This window comes from Bacillus rossius (assembly GCF_032445375.1).
Source record: "Bacillus rossius redtenbacheri isolate Brsri chromosome 4 unlocalized genomic scaffold, Brsri_v3 Brsri_v3_scf4_2, whole genome shotgun sequence".
NCBI classification, from domain to species: domain Eukaryota; kingdom Metazoa; phylum Arthropoda; class Insecta; order Phasmatodea; family Bacillidae; genus Bacillus; species Bacillus rossius.
In genome coordinates, this window is record NW_026962011.1 from 434,820 (window position 1) to 453,109 (window position 18,290).

General features: G+C 37.3%; 1 protein-coding gene across 4 annotated transcripts in view; it reads right to left on the minus strand.

Moving 5' to 3' along the window:
- Nucleotides 1–18,290, minus strand: part of LOC134541952 (protein hobbit) — a 440,842-nt gene that overhangs the window by 351,931 nt on the left and 70,621 nt on the right. For all 4 annotated transcript variants that reach the window (XM_063385710.1, XM_063385709.1, XM_063385711.1 and 1 more), the window contains one exon: nt 13,192–13,459. In XM_063385710.1, coding sequence (XP_063241780.1) covers nt 13,192–13,459 — 268 coding nt within the window. The remainder of the gene's footprint in view (nt 1–13,191; nt 13,460–18,290) is intronic.

Genomic DNA, 18,290 nt, shown 5'->3' on the forward strand with positions numbered 1-18,290 from the left:
CGACTACTACATGGATCGCTTTGTGCAGGAAACTATTCGAACATTAAAGAAATATCCTTCATACTCAAAGAACTGAGGGAAGCTGGCTACATACAATAATGGCTTAAATTAAATGTATGTGTATAAACTTGAAGATAAATTAATATATTTTCTTTCCAGATGGAAGCTACCATTTATCGAAATCTGATTTCTAAATAAAACTTATAACTTAAAGGTGAAAAAAACGTAACCACTGCCAGTCAAAATGTATACTAATAAAGTCATGTCAGTAATCATGCCAAGTTCGATAAGAAAATTAATTGGAATCAGTTGGAACCAATTGAAGATGGAGCTGTTGGAGCATTTGGATCCTTTTGAAGCATTTGGAGCCTTTTGGAGCTGTTGGAGTCATTTGGAGCATTTGGAGCCTTTGGAGCATTTGGAGGCTGTTGTAGCATTTGGAGCCTTTTGGAGCATTTTGAGCATTTGGAGCCATTTGGAGCTGTCAAGAATTTGGAGGCCGTTTGGAACATTTGGAGCCATTTGGAGCTGTCAAGCATTTGGAGGCCGTTTGGAGCATTTGAAGCTGTTGGAGCTGTTGGAGCTAAGAAGTAGTCGTTGCACGTCTATGCAGGGCTAAATGTTTATAAGTTTGCTGGCTTTCACAAGTGATCCTGTAGTAGGATATAAATTGTGTAATAAATATTGTTTGTAAAAGACTTTGTGGTGTTTTATTTCTCGAACCTTACACTTTTCTGGTACTTTTTTAAAATTAAAGTTGTTTTAGCTTCGTCCAGGATCGTGCCAAGGACCTTAGTCGACCTAATTAATCAGTATATTGTTTGCAAATTTATTTAATGAATTTTTAACTTTTTCCCGAATCTCTAGCATTAAAATTATGAATTACCAATATGTTGGTCTTGATGTCGGATAGGATGATGGTAGTAGAGGATTAAAAGTCTCTTAAGAATGTTGAACATGGTTTATTGAAATTATTTTTTTTTTTTTTTTTTTCATAAAATTAAACATTATTGCATCGACTGAGTATCGAACCAAGGACTGGAGCGGATCGAATCAATATGTAAATTAATGAGTGATTTTTTTGATGAATTTAGGATTTTTTTCCCACTTTTCTAGCTACATTATTACATGATTTCAAGATGCGGCCGAATTTCAAGATGGCGGGGGCACCTCGGTAATAAATGATTACTGCACTGTAGCGGGTTAGAATAAAATTATCCAGATGGAAATGTACTCTATAATACGAGTACACACAAGATGGAGTACTCCAGCAGGTGGTAGCTCCTGGTAGCATGTACTAAACATAAAATGACGGATCCATGATGGTCGACAAGGACAAAGTCAAATTTCAAGGTCAAGGTCAAATTTCAATGTCAAGGCAAATTTCAAGGTCATGGTCAAAGTTCAAGGTCATGGTCAAAGTTCAAGGTCATGGTCAAAGTTCAAGGTCAAGGTCAAATTTCAAGATCAAGGTCTAATTTCAAGGTCAAAGTTCAAGGTCAACAGTTGAGGACAAAGGTATGGTGACCAGATAATTATACTAACATGGTATCAGCACACTCTAGCGGACGAAAACAAGATGGTGATCTGCAGCGGGTGAGTTCAAGATGGCGGCCGTCACGAAAAAGTGCAATGGTGGTTTTAAGGATTTTTTATTATTTAATTAGGTTGATTAATTTTTTTAATGATTTTTAAAATTTATCCCGATTTTCTAGCATTAAAATTGCGGATTTTCAAGATGGCGTCTAATTTTTAAGATGGCGACCATAACAATAATTGCAACATTAATAGGATCCAATATGGTGGTCATAACGTAAAGTGTAAGAATGACATGGTACTCAACCAAGATGGCGGGTGTAACGAAATATGTAAAATTTATATAATCAAAGATGGCGACCGTAACGATAACTGCAACAGTGGTTTTTAAGATTTTTATTTAATTCGATCAAATAATTTTTTTAATGATTTTTAAAAATTTTCCCGGTTTTCTAACATAAAAATTGTGGATTTTCAAGATGGCGGGCGTAACGAAAATTGCAACGGTGACGTCATAATCCTAAAAGAGGCTTATCGGAGGCTGTAGTTAAGGATGCTTAAGCCTATATCAGGAATTTGTGTTCTTTCTAAGGCAAAAGACATTTGTGGTTTTTCGAAATCCTAATTTTTCCTCGAAACGGGAATTTTTCCCTCGAAAACGGGTAAATTTCCCTCGAAAACGGGAAATTTTGTATCAGTTTGAGTCATTTTTGAGTAATTTTGAGTCCAAGATGGCCGCCGTGACGTCACAATCCAAGATGAAGGTCGGCACCACAGGCACCACAGCCAGAAGCCAGTTTTAGAATCCCCATTTACTTACTACTGTATTAAGTGGCTAAAAAATTTGGATAATTTAATTAATTCATTAAATAATTCCCTAAATGAACGATGATTAGCAATAGAAAACTTTGAAAAGTTTTACTTCAATTTTCCTTGAAAATATGCTGTTCATTGTTAACTATTTTTTACATTGAAAGCAACTAACTTTTCAGCAAATAAATTTACATCTGCATGGCCGCAAAGAATACGAGGGTCAACACAATTTTTTTCAAAAGAATCTGTTGATTAGTCTAGGTGCAATGACGAGTTGAATTTAATACATTTTAGGCTTGGAATGCATGGCCGTGGGTGTTGTTATCACGCCGAGCCGCTAGGTAGCAGCGCTGACGCTCTTCGCCCGCGCGGCTGTGCTATTAGTATAGAGCTGTCCTGTATTCTCCCTCTACAGTATTTGGTAAAAGGCAGTAAATAAAAAGGATGCTGTAAAGTATAAAACATTAGTGTATACATCAATATTGAGCACATTACAGTCAAACCTCATTAATACGAATCCGCTTAGTACGAAATTCCCATTTATGCGAAGTACTTTCACAGTCCCGGAAAATAAAGTATGATTTCCTATGTTATTGAGTACTTTTAATACGAAATACGGTTAATATGAATTACGAAGTTGTTTTGATCCCTCAAGTAGCTGTTAACGTGTATAAGTGAACGGTTAATACGAATTTCACCGCCGAAGTCTAAAGTAAATCGTCTTCATAACCGTCATGTAAACAAACGTTTCTCCAAAGATACATGTATGTATCCTACAGCGCAAAATGGTCGAAAAACAAGATGAAAAGTTCAACTCTAGTGGCGATGTTAGTAACTAAACTAGAAAATATGCCATGTTGTAAACGGAAAACGAAAAGGAAAGAACTCTATACCTTATTAATATTAGACGGAAGTGTACATACGTAGAAGTTTAAACAATCTATGGAAAAAAGTTCTGATATTTTCTATTGTTCACGCACAATGACCTAGAAATACATAGACTGCTAATAGGACGCCATATTTGATTCCAATTGAAACTCAATGTTATGATGTTGGTTATGATGGACTTTGACAGTTGAGGGGGCAAAACAAAGCGGTAACCTACATCCCAAAGCAAGGAAAGCATGGCGAAGTGACTGTAATTTTATGAAACGAACGTGAATTTGTGGTTTATTGTGGTCCGAGCGATATGTTTATCTCCTCCAAGCTTTATCTTGAAGATATTTGTTAGCACTTTTGTTGTAACAGCCAAGATTAAGAGGCTACGAAGCGTCGATATGCCGAATTCGTGTCTTGCCTACAATTGTACGAACAGAGTTTTACGTGCATCTGGTAAACATGGGCTATGGATAAAACTGTAAACATTTACTTTAGCAACATTGTTTAGTCAGTGCAGTTATGCTTCACATAAACTATGATGTAGCTAAAACAACTTTTATGATTGAGATGTCAAGTTTTGATTGTTATGACATTATAGTATTCTGTAAATTTTGTAACCCTATTCAATCATTTTATGGGGTACAGAAAAAGGGAGGTTTCAATTTTGTAATTATTTCCTTAGGTTATTTATATAGTTTTGTGTTGATTTATATAACTTTGCTAGAGCCAATTTTGTTAGTGAGTTAAATATGTATTTGTCACTGCCAATTGTAGCCAATACCAAAGGAATGATAAAGTGTTTTCATAAAAAAATACACTTTTTACTATTGGTTTATTTACTGTAGCCTAGTGACACTTGCAACAGACCAAGTATTTACAGCTGCTATGCAAAGGTATAGTGTTTTGATGTATGTACATTTGTTACTGTTGATTTATCCACTATATTGTCACTTGAAACTGACCAAGTCATTGTCATTTCTAGTTCAAGAGTTACTTCTTTGATGTGCATATATGTGTCACTGCAAATTATTTCACCATATTGTCGGAGGCTGACCTAGTTTTTACCGCTGCTATGACAACGGTGTAGTGTTTTGATGTACATACATTTGTATTGAGAAAAATGCACTTGGTTTTATTTCAGTTTTGGAGATAAATTGTTTTAAACATACCATCAGGTTATTTGACTTCACGCCTTATTATAGCAGAATCTGCCAACGATATATTCATGTAACTTTGCATTTGGCTGCAGTAGTTCTGTCTTTAATGTATATCAGGAGCAGAAGAGGTCCAACGACCTTGCAGGACTCCTGAGTATTTTTGTGAGTGATATGCAATGTGTGTGTGTATGTGTACATATATATAGAATTTTTTTTGTTATTATTTCAACTATCTCTGAAAATCATATGAAAAGCTGGGAACTTGCATATATAAATATTGATGGCTTTACTCTAAGCTCACACTTTTATACCATCCATGAATATTTAAACTTTATTTAAAAAGGTAAACATACCATTTATACACTCAGTATTTTTTTTTCTGTATGTATGTAAATAAAGTTTAAAGGAGGGCATGTGTATGCAATGGTGTGTGATCAATTGTGTGTGTATATTTATTAATTGGTTGTTTTAGCTACATTATGCAGATCACATCATGTTTGTAATGTAAATAGCTTTGCAACTCAGTACTTTTAAAAGGGAAGTAGCTTATTTCCTAAGTTTAAACATATTTGTCAATGTGTATGTACATAGATTTCTCATCATGTATATATGTATTTGTAATATGAATTAATTATTATACCATGTATATCTATGTATCATTGACATGCTTCATATCCCTATTGTCTGAAAGACACATAGAGGGATTCACAAAGCGAAAATAAATAGATAAATCTGCTTCCTGTTTATCATATATGATAACAGTAATTTGTTTGCAAATACCTTTTATATCTATGTCCTACAGTTTTTCAAATAATTTGTGCTCAGCAATATCAAAAACTTTTGATATGTCAAGGAATATTCCAAGTTATTTACAATTGTCATTATTATTGGTTACAATTTATTTCTCTGTAATAATTACTGGTACAGCAATTACTTTGTAATATTTATTATTAAGTAATTTAAACTTGAAAAAATTGTTACTTAAATTAATATTAACTTAAAAATTGCACTTAACTGTGATACAGGTGTCTTATGCTCACACTCCCAAACAACATGTTAAAACATAACTCTCAAAACAAATCAAAGGGTATTTTGATTATAAAAACTGAGTCAGGCTCAAGAAAGCCCTAATAACAAAAAATTAAAAAAAAAGCTATCTGCAGGAAGCTATCTGATAACATTCACTAATTCTGCGAGCATACTATTAGCCCAGGAAATGAAAGGAAAAAATGTATAAATGTCGGGAAAAATTAGAGACAAGCTGAACTTTTGGCAGGTGTTAGGACCCAAAAAGAGGTGTATTTTCCCAAAAGTCCCCACCCCTCCCTCCTGTGCTTCCCCCCCTAACCCCCCTTAAACATCCGATTTGCAAGCATTATCGCAGTAAAATTTTCTATATATCGTTTTATTCTTTATATTATTATCTACAATAAAGTTATATATAGTTTTGTTCTAAGATTAGCAGTTAACTAGATATTAGCTGAGAAATGTCAATTTTTACAATTTTATGTTAAGTTTGTTAAGAATATTTAAGTTTAAAATTTTAATTTGGGACCATTTCACGAAATACTTAAGATAAAAAGTATAGAATGATTCTTTAGCTTTCCAACGGTATTAATTTTTCATAGTTTGGATGACGATAACATGAAGTAGAGGGCCGTAAGTAAACTAAGAACTCGCCTCTCGCAACCCGGACTTAAAGCAATCTGCCGCACCCTATTCAAGCTCGCTCCGCTGGCCTTAAACGTTACTTGTAATTCTTCCTAATTATTCTAAATAAATTATATATACAATTTTAGTTCATAATACAAAAACAAAGTTGGTTTAATTTTTATATTATTTTTGCCAGTTTTGGTTCGGGGGGGCTTTAACCCTAACCCACATAGGATCGTTCCATTATCCACCACCTATGGACCCACCGAGTCCCGGACTGGCAACAACCGGCAGCTGTGAACTAAAATACATGACTGCTTATTCACAGTATGAGATAAAGAGCAATCAGTATCATCCACAGCATCACGGACAACCCACCCACCCACTTCAAGCTGTTGTGACATTTACTGAATTATTTACTTCTTTATGTGCATTTATATTTCCAAACTTTGCTATTATTTACACATTATGCTATTTAATTTGTATAGACTATTTCTACTTACAACAAAAGTACTTCAATGTATTTTACAAACAGATCTATTCATAACGTTTTCGACTCAACGCCTACATACATAATTATTCATCATCAATTGCATCTTCATCTTCATCTATGGCTGTTGAATTGTTACACGAAAGACCATTCCAGTGTTCACACATAGCTGAGCAATGTAAACCTGTCTTTCGACATCCACAATAGTTCCCACATGCAGATTTACATGAACATGACACTAAGTGCAACAGATCGTTTGGTGCAAAAGGCTCTTAGATGTGGTAATTGGCTTAAGTACGTTTCTCTCGCCTCCAGTTTCTCTTACACACTTATCCAAATTAATAAATGGAAGAGCCATGACATATGTTGAGTCACATTTTCCCCTTCTGCTGTTAATGAGGTTCATGAAACCATTCCATCCTGGTTGGACATTCATTCCAGAAAGCCAAATAAAGTTTAGAGGAAACATGGTTGCTACTGTGAAGTCTGAATTTTTCAGCTCAGCTTTTAATTCGTTGTACTTTTTCACAGTAATGCTACTAAGTCCGTTGTGGGCTTTTTTCTTTGGGTAAGATCGTATCCTAATGCATTCTAGATTAAATGTTCCAGAAGATTTCCTTGCAACCTTTACTTGAGTTTCAACACTAGAATCTGGGGTAATAGTTTGGACCCCGCCCAGTGTTCGAACATTGACATCAGCATTATCAAAAACATGCTGTATGAAAGCATCTTCATTTACATTTGGTGATTCTGAATTTATGAGAGCATTCATGTACACGGAAGCTTCGTAATAGGATGCACAAATACCCATAGAAGATAGCATGTTGATAAGATGCTTATATTCATATAAACAATGTAGTGTCAGAGCTAAGCCAATGTGAAGTGGTGACAAAAATGATCTGGGTCTTACAGCAGATATAATAGCATGGTTTATGACTACACATTTTCTGTCTACCATTTCAAACTCTGAAACGTTTTTCTCTTTCGTAACTCTTTGTGTGAAAGCTTATAATGTTTTTGGTATTTAATGTTCTCCTCCACATGTAATGTCATTGGTATCTGGATATGTTTCATGATAATATGCCTTCTTTTGAATATCTTCTTTAATGATGTCAGCTGCAGCCCATACAATCCTAAGTTTTTCCGTTTATAGGTTCCCATCTCTTTCTTTGTACCAGGTCTCAATAATTTTATGGACAGTATCAGACAAACACACAATTTTATTTCTACCTGAAACATTAGATACCATAATTCGTACTTTAAAGTGTTCTAGAAGAAGATTTTTCAGGTGTTTGTCGGAATATGTATCTTTTTTCCCTGAAATGCATGCCATTATATCTTTCAACTCTTGAATTGAATATTGGCATTCATCGCTTTGTTCAATGTAACTGCACAACATTAAAAAAGATTCTTTATCCGTCATCGGTCTGCCTACAAATCCTTCACTTGGGTTTGTCTTTGAAAAAGTGTCATGACAGTTTTTATGGTATCGTGCTTCTGGGGCTACAAGGTCACTTACATTTAAAATGTGTGCTTTTACTTGATCTCCCCATTCATCGCTCCGATCTTCACATCTCTGCAACAAACTATCTTTAATTTCTAATGTTGCTACCATACGAACTTTTTTTCCTACGATACAAAGCAGAATCGACAATTGCCTCTTCCCCACAAAAAAAAATGCAACCTTTTTATGTAGTCAAAATTATTTCCTACACTTCGCAAAACAGGCGATAATTTTGAAGGAATACATACAGCAGGACTTAGTGATGATGTAGTTGTAGCTTTAATACTTGATGGTCTCGTATAGTTTTGCGTACACAGTTTTTGTACTCGAACACTTGATTTTCCTTTCAAGTTCTCATGGAGCCCATCCTTTCGTAGAACGCTTGCTTCTGTTATTGTCTTCAACCCTTTTGTAACAACAGCAGTATCTACTTCCGTATCTTTACCGCATAGAATACAAAGTAAACTTAAATGTTCCATTTCAATTTTAGTTAGTATGAATTCTTGTAATAGCATGGTAGGTAGATTCAATCCTGAAACATACGAAGACAAAATTATTCATCACTTAGAAAGTTGTTGATTTGCAATTATCGAATAGTAAAAAGTTACCATAGACTGACAAATGCGCATTTTAATAGTATACTTATTTACTTAAAATGAAAGTTTGGTATTCTGAAGAACCATAAAAACATTACGATAAATAGTCACTATGTTGAATTGAATCAGTTTATAATTACATTTTTAAAAAGATTTTACTACAAATATGTAATATCTAAGTCATATGATCTATTAATTTCCTGAACTTCAAAAACAGTGTATTGACACACACATAAATAGGCCTAACGGTGTTTGATATTTTTGTTGCAATTGAAATCACATTTACGTGATACAAATTTAAAAAGTAAGAAAACTGCAATAAAGCCGACATATAGTCTTCTGTGTAAAAATATTTTATAAGATGTCCTGGTGGCTCTTAAGATGTGAAGCATCTACAATCGATGCTAATATGAGAATGAAGCAGGGCCGGAGTGCTAGGGTGGGGGATAGCACAGGCTGCGAAAAAGGAAAAAATAATCGACAGCCGACTATGCAGTGGTACAAATGAAAAAGAAAAAAAAGAGTGGTCCTATCCGGGAACCAAACCCAAATCGTCTTGGTAGGAGAACAGCAATATAACCACTGAATAGCAACAGCCGACAGGGAAGAAGTGGTTTTTTATTCTAACAATAATACTTAGCCTTTGTTATTGAAAACATTCTTACCTTCTTAGATTTGCGAGAAGCTGTTGCAAAATTTCTTCAGTTATCAAAAATTAACACCGTACTTTCTAGTACTTCACGTTATTATGTGACGTAGAGTAAGCGGAAGTTTTAGAAAATCACGCACATACACGCTAGAACGTTACCGCACGCTTCAAAACCACTCCAAGAACTAGTCTGTGGAAGACGGGCTACTCAAGCCAGTAAACATTCTTAAGAAATTTATGGTCGGGGGTGGTTAGGGACATTTCCATGACTCAAAATGCCAGCTCCCTCGCTGTTGATAGTAAGCCTGTTGTTTAGCCTCCTGAGGCCACCCACAACAGCACGCACCAAGGGTAGAACAAAATGCAGCGCCTTCCTCGCATAATCTAGTGTTATACACATGTTATCGTCATACAAACTGTAAAACATTTATACCGTTGGAAAGCTAAAGAATCATTCTACACTTTTTATCTTAAGTGTTTCTTGAAATTGACCCAAATTAAAATTTTAAACTTAAATATTCTTAACAAACTTAACATAAAATTGTAAAACTTGACATTCTTCAGCTAATATCTAGTTAACTGCTAATCTTAGAACAAAACTATATATAACTTTATTGTAGATAATAATATAAGGAATAAAACACTATATAGAAAATTTGACTGCAATAAATAACAACGGAGATATGTAGGGTAATCCAAATGCTTGCAAATCGGATGTTTAAGGGGGGTTAGGGGGGGAAGCACATAGGGGAGGGGTGGGGACTTTTGGGAAAATATACCTCTAGTTAGGTCCTAACACTTGGGAAAATATCAGCTTGTCTCTAATTTTTCCCGACATAAAACCTTCTTTTCCTGGGCTATATACAGTAGAGCTTCATTATAAAGAACACGAAGGGACCAAAATTATGGCAGTTTGTTATAATGAAGTTCTTTATACCGAAATCACAATGATTGCCTGTTTTGGGGTATTGAACATAACTCGATCTTGTTAAAAAACAAAGTAGAAAATCTAATACCAATATGAGTGGTACAAGCATCAATTACTTTAACAGCTATACTTTGGGATCTAGATACATACTACATACATACATACATACATACATACTAGTATGTATATGTACAATACAGAAATACGTAGGTAAGTTTTTTGCCAAAGCAGTATGCCTACCTTTGGAATCAAGACAAGCTGTTTGCAAAAATGCTGTAATAAATCAAAAATATAAAATTTAAAAGTTAGGAATATTTTTTTACATTTTATTGTCTTCCAAACTGGATCGCTGGGTGAGAATTGTGGATAATGTTGATTTGGAGATACCTAACTTTTTAGCCACATCAGTCTTTTTATTTTCTTTATCTACTGCTTTTAACATTTCAAGTCGTTTCCTAGAAGACATGTTCAGTAGTACGGTTTTTTAAACTATAAAAACAAATGCACCCTACACATGTAAAAATAAGTTATACATGTAGTATAGCCACGTTTCTGGGAAGCCTACAACTCACGTATTTTCGGTTCCCTGCAAGAATTTGCGAAGATTTCCGAAGTTTTGCGTTTTGGTATTAACGCCCCTTCAGCCGCTAAATCAGAAGATCAAGCATGTTGTGACTAACCTAACACAACCCTTCGATTTTTATAATTTCAATTTTTGAGAGAAATCCGAAGTTGCACGAACGTGCTAGGGAACCGAAACTATGTGAGTTGTAGGCTACCGCACGTTTCTCAAACAATAAACAAGAAAACGACCAGAGATGTGTGTGTAGCAATACTTTATGATGTAGCACTTCGCATCGGTTAAACACGTCGTGCGAGCATAGAACAGAGAGTAATGTCAGCGAACACCACAATGCAGCGCTTTAGTCGCTACACTAGTTTTGTGCATTAATTTCAACACTAGTCCATTGCAGTAATCTATGGGGCGTATCAAAATAAATAAGATGGCAGTTTGTGGGTGAATGGCGACGATTTTATCCGTTTGTCGTTTACCGTGCCAGGCAGAAAAGTGTTCGTTCAAATGAATAGGCAGAAAAGTGTTCGTTCAAATGAATATTTATAGAATATTTAAAAAATTTGAACGAGAAAATTCGTACTAGTGAAATTTTTTTACGTTATGTTATATGGACGTCTGACGGGACCAAAGGCATAGTTCGTAGTAATGAATTGTTCGCTCTAATGAAGTTCGTTAAAACAGTGTTTTACTGTAGTTCGCCACACACACCTACGATCACTTTCAGTTTCAAGGAAACAAGCACAGCTGTGTTTTTTCAATTCACTATTCTTTAATTGCATCCTAGTAGACTATACCGGACCTTGTCATGTAAAAGGCCTTTCAACTATAAACGCAGTGTTTCGGCAACTGAACTATTATATAACTTAGGCCTATTTAACTTAAAAAGTTGCTTAATTCAATTGTTACGTAAATCATTTTAAAACGGTACATTTACAAATACTTTACGTGAGCCAAGATAAGCGAAATCGCGGGGATAAAATTGTCAATACAAGACCATAACAAACTTTTATTTACGGAAATTCCAACTAGGCACAGTGGTTGATTGAATCTCACTGTATTATTTACATTGTGCTGCTTTTATATAACACATTTTGTATGGTGACCTTACTTGTTACGAATAATTAGACTTGAAAAACGCACTAGTAGTTTCATTTGTCCATAAGGAACAATGAACAATGGATACGATCTTGCCCCCTCTTCTGTCAAAACATTTGTCTGTCTCACTCACTCGAAGAGTAGTTCCAGAGATTGCCATCGACAGCAGCAAATGGCGCTGAAAGCATATGTACCAGCAGTCTATGTATTTCTAGGTCGTTGTTCACGCACGTGTATCTTAACCTCAATTTTGAGTGTTAGTTGTTTTGTAATATGACTGCGAAACGTAAACGCAACGAACTTACATTGCAAGTTAAAGTTAAAATTATCGAAGAAGTAGACAATGGAGAGAAAACGATAACTGAAATGGCGAGAGAATTTAACATCCCGCAATCGTCGTTGTCGACAATATTAAAAAATCGTGAAAAGATTGAATCGGCTTTTGCGAGTTCGTGCAGATTATCAACAAGAAAAAGAATGCGAGGCCCAAAACATCAAGAAATGGAAGCTATTTTGTTGCAGTGGTTTTAAGAAATGTGTGCAGCAAACTTGCCAATTTCTGGACCTATGATTCAGAAGAAGGCAGACTACCTAGCATTGAGGTTAGGAATTTCAGACTTCAAGTTCAGCAATGGATGGCTACAACGGTTTAAGGATCGCAACAATCTTGTTGGCAAAACTATGTGTAGGGAGTCGGCAGCAGTAGATATGACCAAAGTTAAATGTGGTAAACAATGCCTATATGTAAGAAAAAGATAGTGCAAACCAGAATTGATGTTTTTTTTTTTAAACCAAATGTTTGAATTGATAATCTGCCATGAATGCAAGTTTATTGAAGTTTGTATTATGATTTATTCTGTAAGTGTTGCATTGTGTTTGTTTTCTTCAGTGTTTACATATTGTCATTCATGTAGTGAAGCCAGCTTATACTACCAACGGTGTGTATAATTTTCTTTATAATTGTAAATATAGGCATTTAAAGTTCAATCAATTTTTTTTGTCATGATATCCCAATAGTTTGGTTAATACAAACCCTCGTTATTACAAAGTGCTAAAATATGGTCCCTTCAGGTTTGTAATAATGAGGTTTGACTGTATAGGATAGTGGCAAAATGTGGGCCAAAATTTAGTACTACAATGTACAAAACCACATTCTCCAATTTCTCATGGCACATACTACATTTATTAAATTTCCTTAAAAGTTAAAATGATTGTACAAGCAAATGCACCATCACAAGTCCAAATGGTAAAACAAGAGAAACAAGTAACTAGCTCACAATGTAGCAAACATAGCGAGAAGAACTACCCCAGCACCTGAGAGTGAGTCGCAGGAAGGTGGCGAGGGGCGGGCTCCACTCAGCACGCACCGTCTCCAGCATGGCGTGCAGTTTGGCTTGGCTCGGGCCCTGGCTGCGTAGCTTCAGCAGTGCCAGTCCAAGGTAGAAGGGCGTGCCCCACACGTGATGCTTTCTGAGGCGCTGCGCGGCACCGGAGCCTAGTGTCAGGTGTGCACTCTCTGCCAGCAGCTCCGCACTCCAGTGTCGTCCGTCCAGCGTGTCCGTGCCCCACGCAGACCGTAGCTCTGCGCAGCCAAAGCAGCACAGCTTGGAGGCCTGCTAGAGCTCTGGTGACCATCTTGTAAGTTCGATTTCATTCCACACATGAACATCAAAAAATAAACTCATACAAACCTTTAACTCTTTGCAAGCTATGCAGACTATAAAAAAATATATATGTTAAAACAATTTTATATGAAGTAAATTTATTCATTTTACTGACTTATTTTATGTGGCAAAGTTTTACACTAAGCTACATAAATCTTTACAAAGAATGTACATGTAAACCGGGCCTGATTAACCCTTAGGCTAATTAGGCTGCAGCCTAGGGCGCGAGGATCGGGGGTGGGGGGGGGGGGACGCGCTGAAATCGTGTCTTCGCATGAACTATTAATCTAGCATCATTGCATCTACCCTACATATTTCAACTAGACCGAGACAAAACACTAAAACTAAATGCGCTGTGAACTGAAAAAGCTTGGGACTCCCTTGATTTTAACTTTTATAGGTAGTATGAATCATGTTAAAATTTTCACACTAGTAAACAAAGTCAAAACTAATATACTACTTTTTAGGCCAACTGTAACACACACACCTGGCGGGGGCGCGTCCTCATAATTAGCCTAGGGCGGTCAGAATTCTTTATCAGTCGCTGCATGTAAAATAAGTTTGATAAAAACCATTGCCAAGAAAAAGAAAAGTACTTACAAATACAACAAAATACAAACCAAATAAACAAATCACAAGAAAATATAAATATATTGTTATGATTTACTGCGGGTTCGTAAAGGACAGCCCAATTAAAGATTTTATTACACTACACAGTTTTATTGATGGCCACTACTTATGTCACTTACAAATAATTTTATAAAATGGCAAATAATCAATTGCACTTAAAAAAATTTTGCTTCCCCAGTCACTCGTTTTCATGCACCGCACACCTCGCTGGGCCACATCTCTGGCGCAACTCTCGCCGCAGCACCCCTCGTGGATCTCCGCCGTGGGACTCCGCCACCGCACTCCGCCGTCGCCGTCGCACCTCCCTTCGCCGCGGACCCACTCGACGCCTCGCTCGGAACTTCGCTCGGAACTCCGCCGCACCCGCGACACTATCGCCCGGAACTGAACTCTCCGCCCTGGAACCTTTGTCCAGGGACTTCGCCGCTCTATCGCCCGGAAACTCCGCCGCGGGAGAACTTGCGACTGAACTCCCACTACCTGCCCTGGAACCTTCGTCAAGGACTTCGCCACTCTGCCGCACCCGCGGCACTATCGCCCCGGAAACTCCGCTGCAGTAGAACTCCCGACTGAACTCTCACTCTCACTCAACTCTCTACTGCTCCCGGAGGCCGGCGTCCCAGGCTTATATATCACAGGCGCCGCTTCTCGAATTCACTAGCGCGGCTGGGGCCAGTTGCGTCATTCCGCGCCGACCCAACGGCAGAAATCTCTAGAAACACGTGTCGGCAGCTCGCGTAACTCCGCAGTTGTCAGGTTTCGGATGTCAAACTAACAGCGCCGCGCGGGGAGCTGAGGGCTGGAGGGAGGGGAAGCGGCGACCCAGGTGCGCAATGCACATCTCATGTTGCGCGGCCGCATGTTGTCAGCCAGCTGTGCACCTGCACGTGTCGCGGCCCCGCTCAAGTTCATAACAATATTAAAAAATTAGCATAGAAGATAAACATGATTTAACCTAATAGATATTATATTTAAAAGAATGTTTACATAATCAGAGCCGTGTTTTCTCCCCTTCCCCCCATTCTTAGCTTGCCCCTCCTACCCTCTCCGGCATTCCTTCCTTTTGCAGGAATTATTTTCTTGTTGCTTGTCAGCAAGATGGGGACAGTGACAGTAATGTTTTCTTAAGCAGTAAAATACAATAAAAATTTGTCATTTCTAAAGTTTTAGCCAGGATAACCTGTTGTAATATGGGGATATGTGCTCCCAACTCAAACTAAAAATCAAATGGATACATATGTTCTAAATACGCTGTGACCTTTTACATTACTCTTTGGTTAAATTACCATAAACAATATCACAGTTATTAAAAATCAGGTTTAAAAAGAGACAAATAAAATTTTTAATACATGTTAGCAGAAGCTTTTCAGACATTTTAGTCCATGCAAAGTGCCAAATGTCTTTCTACTTATCAACAGTATATGCTGAGACCAGTTTAGTGAACTAGTAAGCATAATACCACAGTTTTTAACTTTTTGGTAAAAGTTCAATTATTGTTTAAGAATTTATCAGATTCTAAGCAAATTTATTAAAGAGAGCACAGCATTGTCCCTAGCATTATTTATTTTATTTATTTTTATTTGTTACATTCCCCCCATCAGCTGAGGGCTTTAGAACTATGACTTAGAAGGATTAAATTAAAACCATTATTTAGTGACCATTTCAAGATACTTCAAGATCCATTTTCAACTTGCATACGTCATTGTTCGCATCAGGAGGTGGAAAGGACATGTAAAATTGGAAATCATCAGCATACAGGTGATGTAAACAATGCTAAATGGATAAAGGAAGATCATTAATATGTAAGGAAAATAAAAGCTGAGTATGGAACCCTAACACCTGAGCTGACAAGGTGCCAGGTGGACAACGAATTGCCAGATTTAACACACTGGTGCCTATTTAATAAGTATTTTGTTTGTCATCAATTTACAAATGCAGTAATTGTACTGTCGTACGGGAGGGAGGGGGGCCGAAGGTTTCAGGACGGTAGAGATCTGGGGCACGTAGACCTGGCTATCGACTCTGTCCCTGGGCTGTGACGTGGCACGTGAGGAGCTAGGCTCGATTTCCCCCTGTGCTGATACACTGGAACTTACCGGCCCGCTCTCAGCGGCGAGCATGATATTTTATCGGCGAAGATGACTGCCAGTGGGATATTGAGCTGTCCCACACACCCTAGTCCCTGTACTGGGAAGCTCGTGGTTGAGAGATGAATGTGAACGAGTCAGGGTGACTACTTGGTTTTATTGATGCTGTCACGTAATCACACAATGAGGATAAAAACGTTAATATTGTCAACAGTAAGTAGTCCAGCTTAAATACTGACCAGACACCGCATGGCCTGGCCTCGATAGTACAAAAGGTTGTCGTGCTATTTAAAACACTCCGGGGAGCTTTAAACAATTAGGTAAAACAGTCTAGCGTCGGGATAGACCTCGATGATGAATAGAAAAGGTTCAAACCTAGACAATACACTTATGCATATTAGTAAAGATTAGAATAAAACCATAATTTATGCACGTTTGTGAAGAAAGGGGCTTTGATAAGAGCATCGTTGTCTTACACATCAAGCAAGCATCATTTCGAAATCTGATTAGTTAATTAGTTATAAGCAAAATGAAAATAGCATTGAATCTTATAGGGTTAATGCGGGTTGCGTAGTGCCCCTGAAACACTGGAGTGGCCTCTTAAGCCAGCCCCACACGACACCCATTTCCTTAAGTGAATTCACGTGACGCGAGTTCGGCTATACTAGCCGGCTGGTTGTTATTTTCGTTCAAAATGTGGCGAAGGAACTTGTGTGGATCAGATAGAAACATTCGGCTATAAACGAAAGATATAAGAACAATGCTATCCTGAAATGCTGTGATATGTTTTTGGAGTAGAAAAGCACAGCGACAGACCGACAGGATGCGCTCCCACCCTTGACGTCAGCGATGTTTATTTTGACAGCTCAAGCAATTATCTTTTCCACGACCCTTCACTGCATAAAAAAAAAAAAACACGTTCGAATGCAGATGTAAAAGTAACTATGCAGTAAAATAAATATATTTACGGCCCTGCTAAATTTTTCTATTCAATAAAATTCGAGGTATTAATGATTTTTCAGCAGAAACTGCTGTGTGACTAATAAACAAATTGTATCATAATAACTTAAACTTATAAAGTATTTATTAACGGCGAAGGACAGTCGTATAAGCCCCTAAAAATATTTATTTTACCGAGAATGGACTATACAACCTGGCTTTTGCCGCACGCGGTGTGGGAGGGGAGGAGGATGCTACAGTTTCTCACACAGAAGGTGTAAGATAACATGACAACTGAGTAGGCTTTTCGTAGGATAGTGGACGCGCCGAGCTCGGCTAGACACTGCCGCGTGGACAGTCTAGAGGGGGGGTATCTATTTTTAGCCGTCTTTTGTATGCTTGCCTGCTTACAGTACAGCTCTCGCCAAGATAAACGTGAACACATAGCGCCCAACAAAGTGTAACAGACTTGTTTTTCAGCTGATTTTACTAAAATTTTCGACTTTCTCTGCTAAAATTTTTCACAGTTTCTCAAAAAACAGTCGTATAAACGGAATGGATGCATCAGAGGGGGGTCGCATCGGCGGGATTCTACTGTATTAAAGCCGACACAAAAATACACTGTGTGTTAAAATTAACAGATTTTAATGATCTTTCATTTTGTTTTTTTTTTTTTAATTTTTTTTTCTGATTTTCACATTTTGGTCAAAATGTCAAATTTTTTTCCGGGGTTCGTGACATCGGGGTTCTAGTGTATTTAACTACGGAAAGCAGAAAACATACATGTAAACTAACACATATTTTCTTTAGAGGTGGCCTGTAGGGCGACGGACATGTCATGAAGGTTGAAGTGGGTTCAAAGCAAAGCCGTCTAGTATTGTGAGTGACAGCATCCTGCCATTGTACGGCTGGTTAGAGAGTAGCGGTTTGGGAAGGGGGGGGGGGGGGTTGAAATAACTGAAAATTTCGGAAAACATCTATTACGACCCCCCCTCTATTACGACCCTATTTCTGGGAACCGTGAGGGGTCGTTTCAGAGAGGTTCAACTGTAGTAAAAGAAAACCATTCTTATTAATTTGACTAAATTATAAA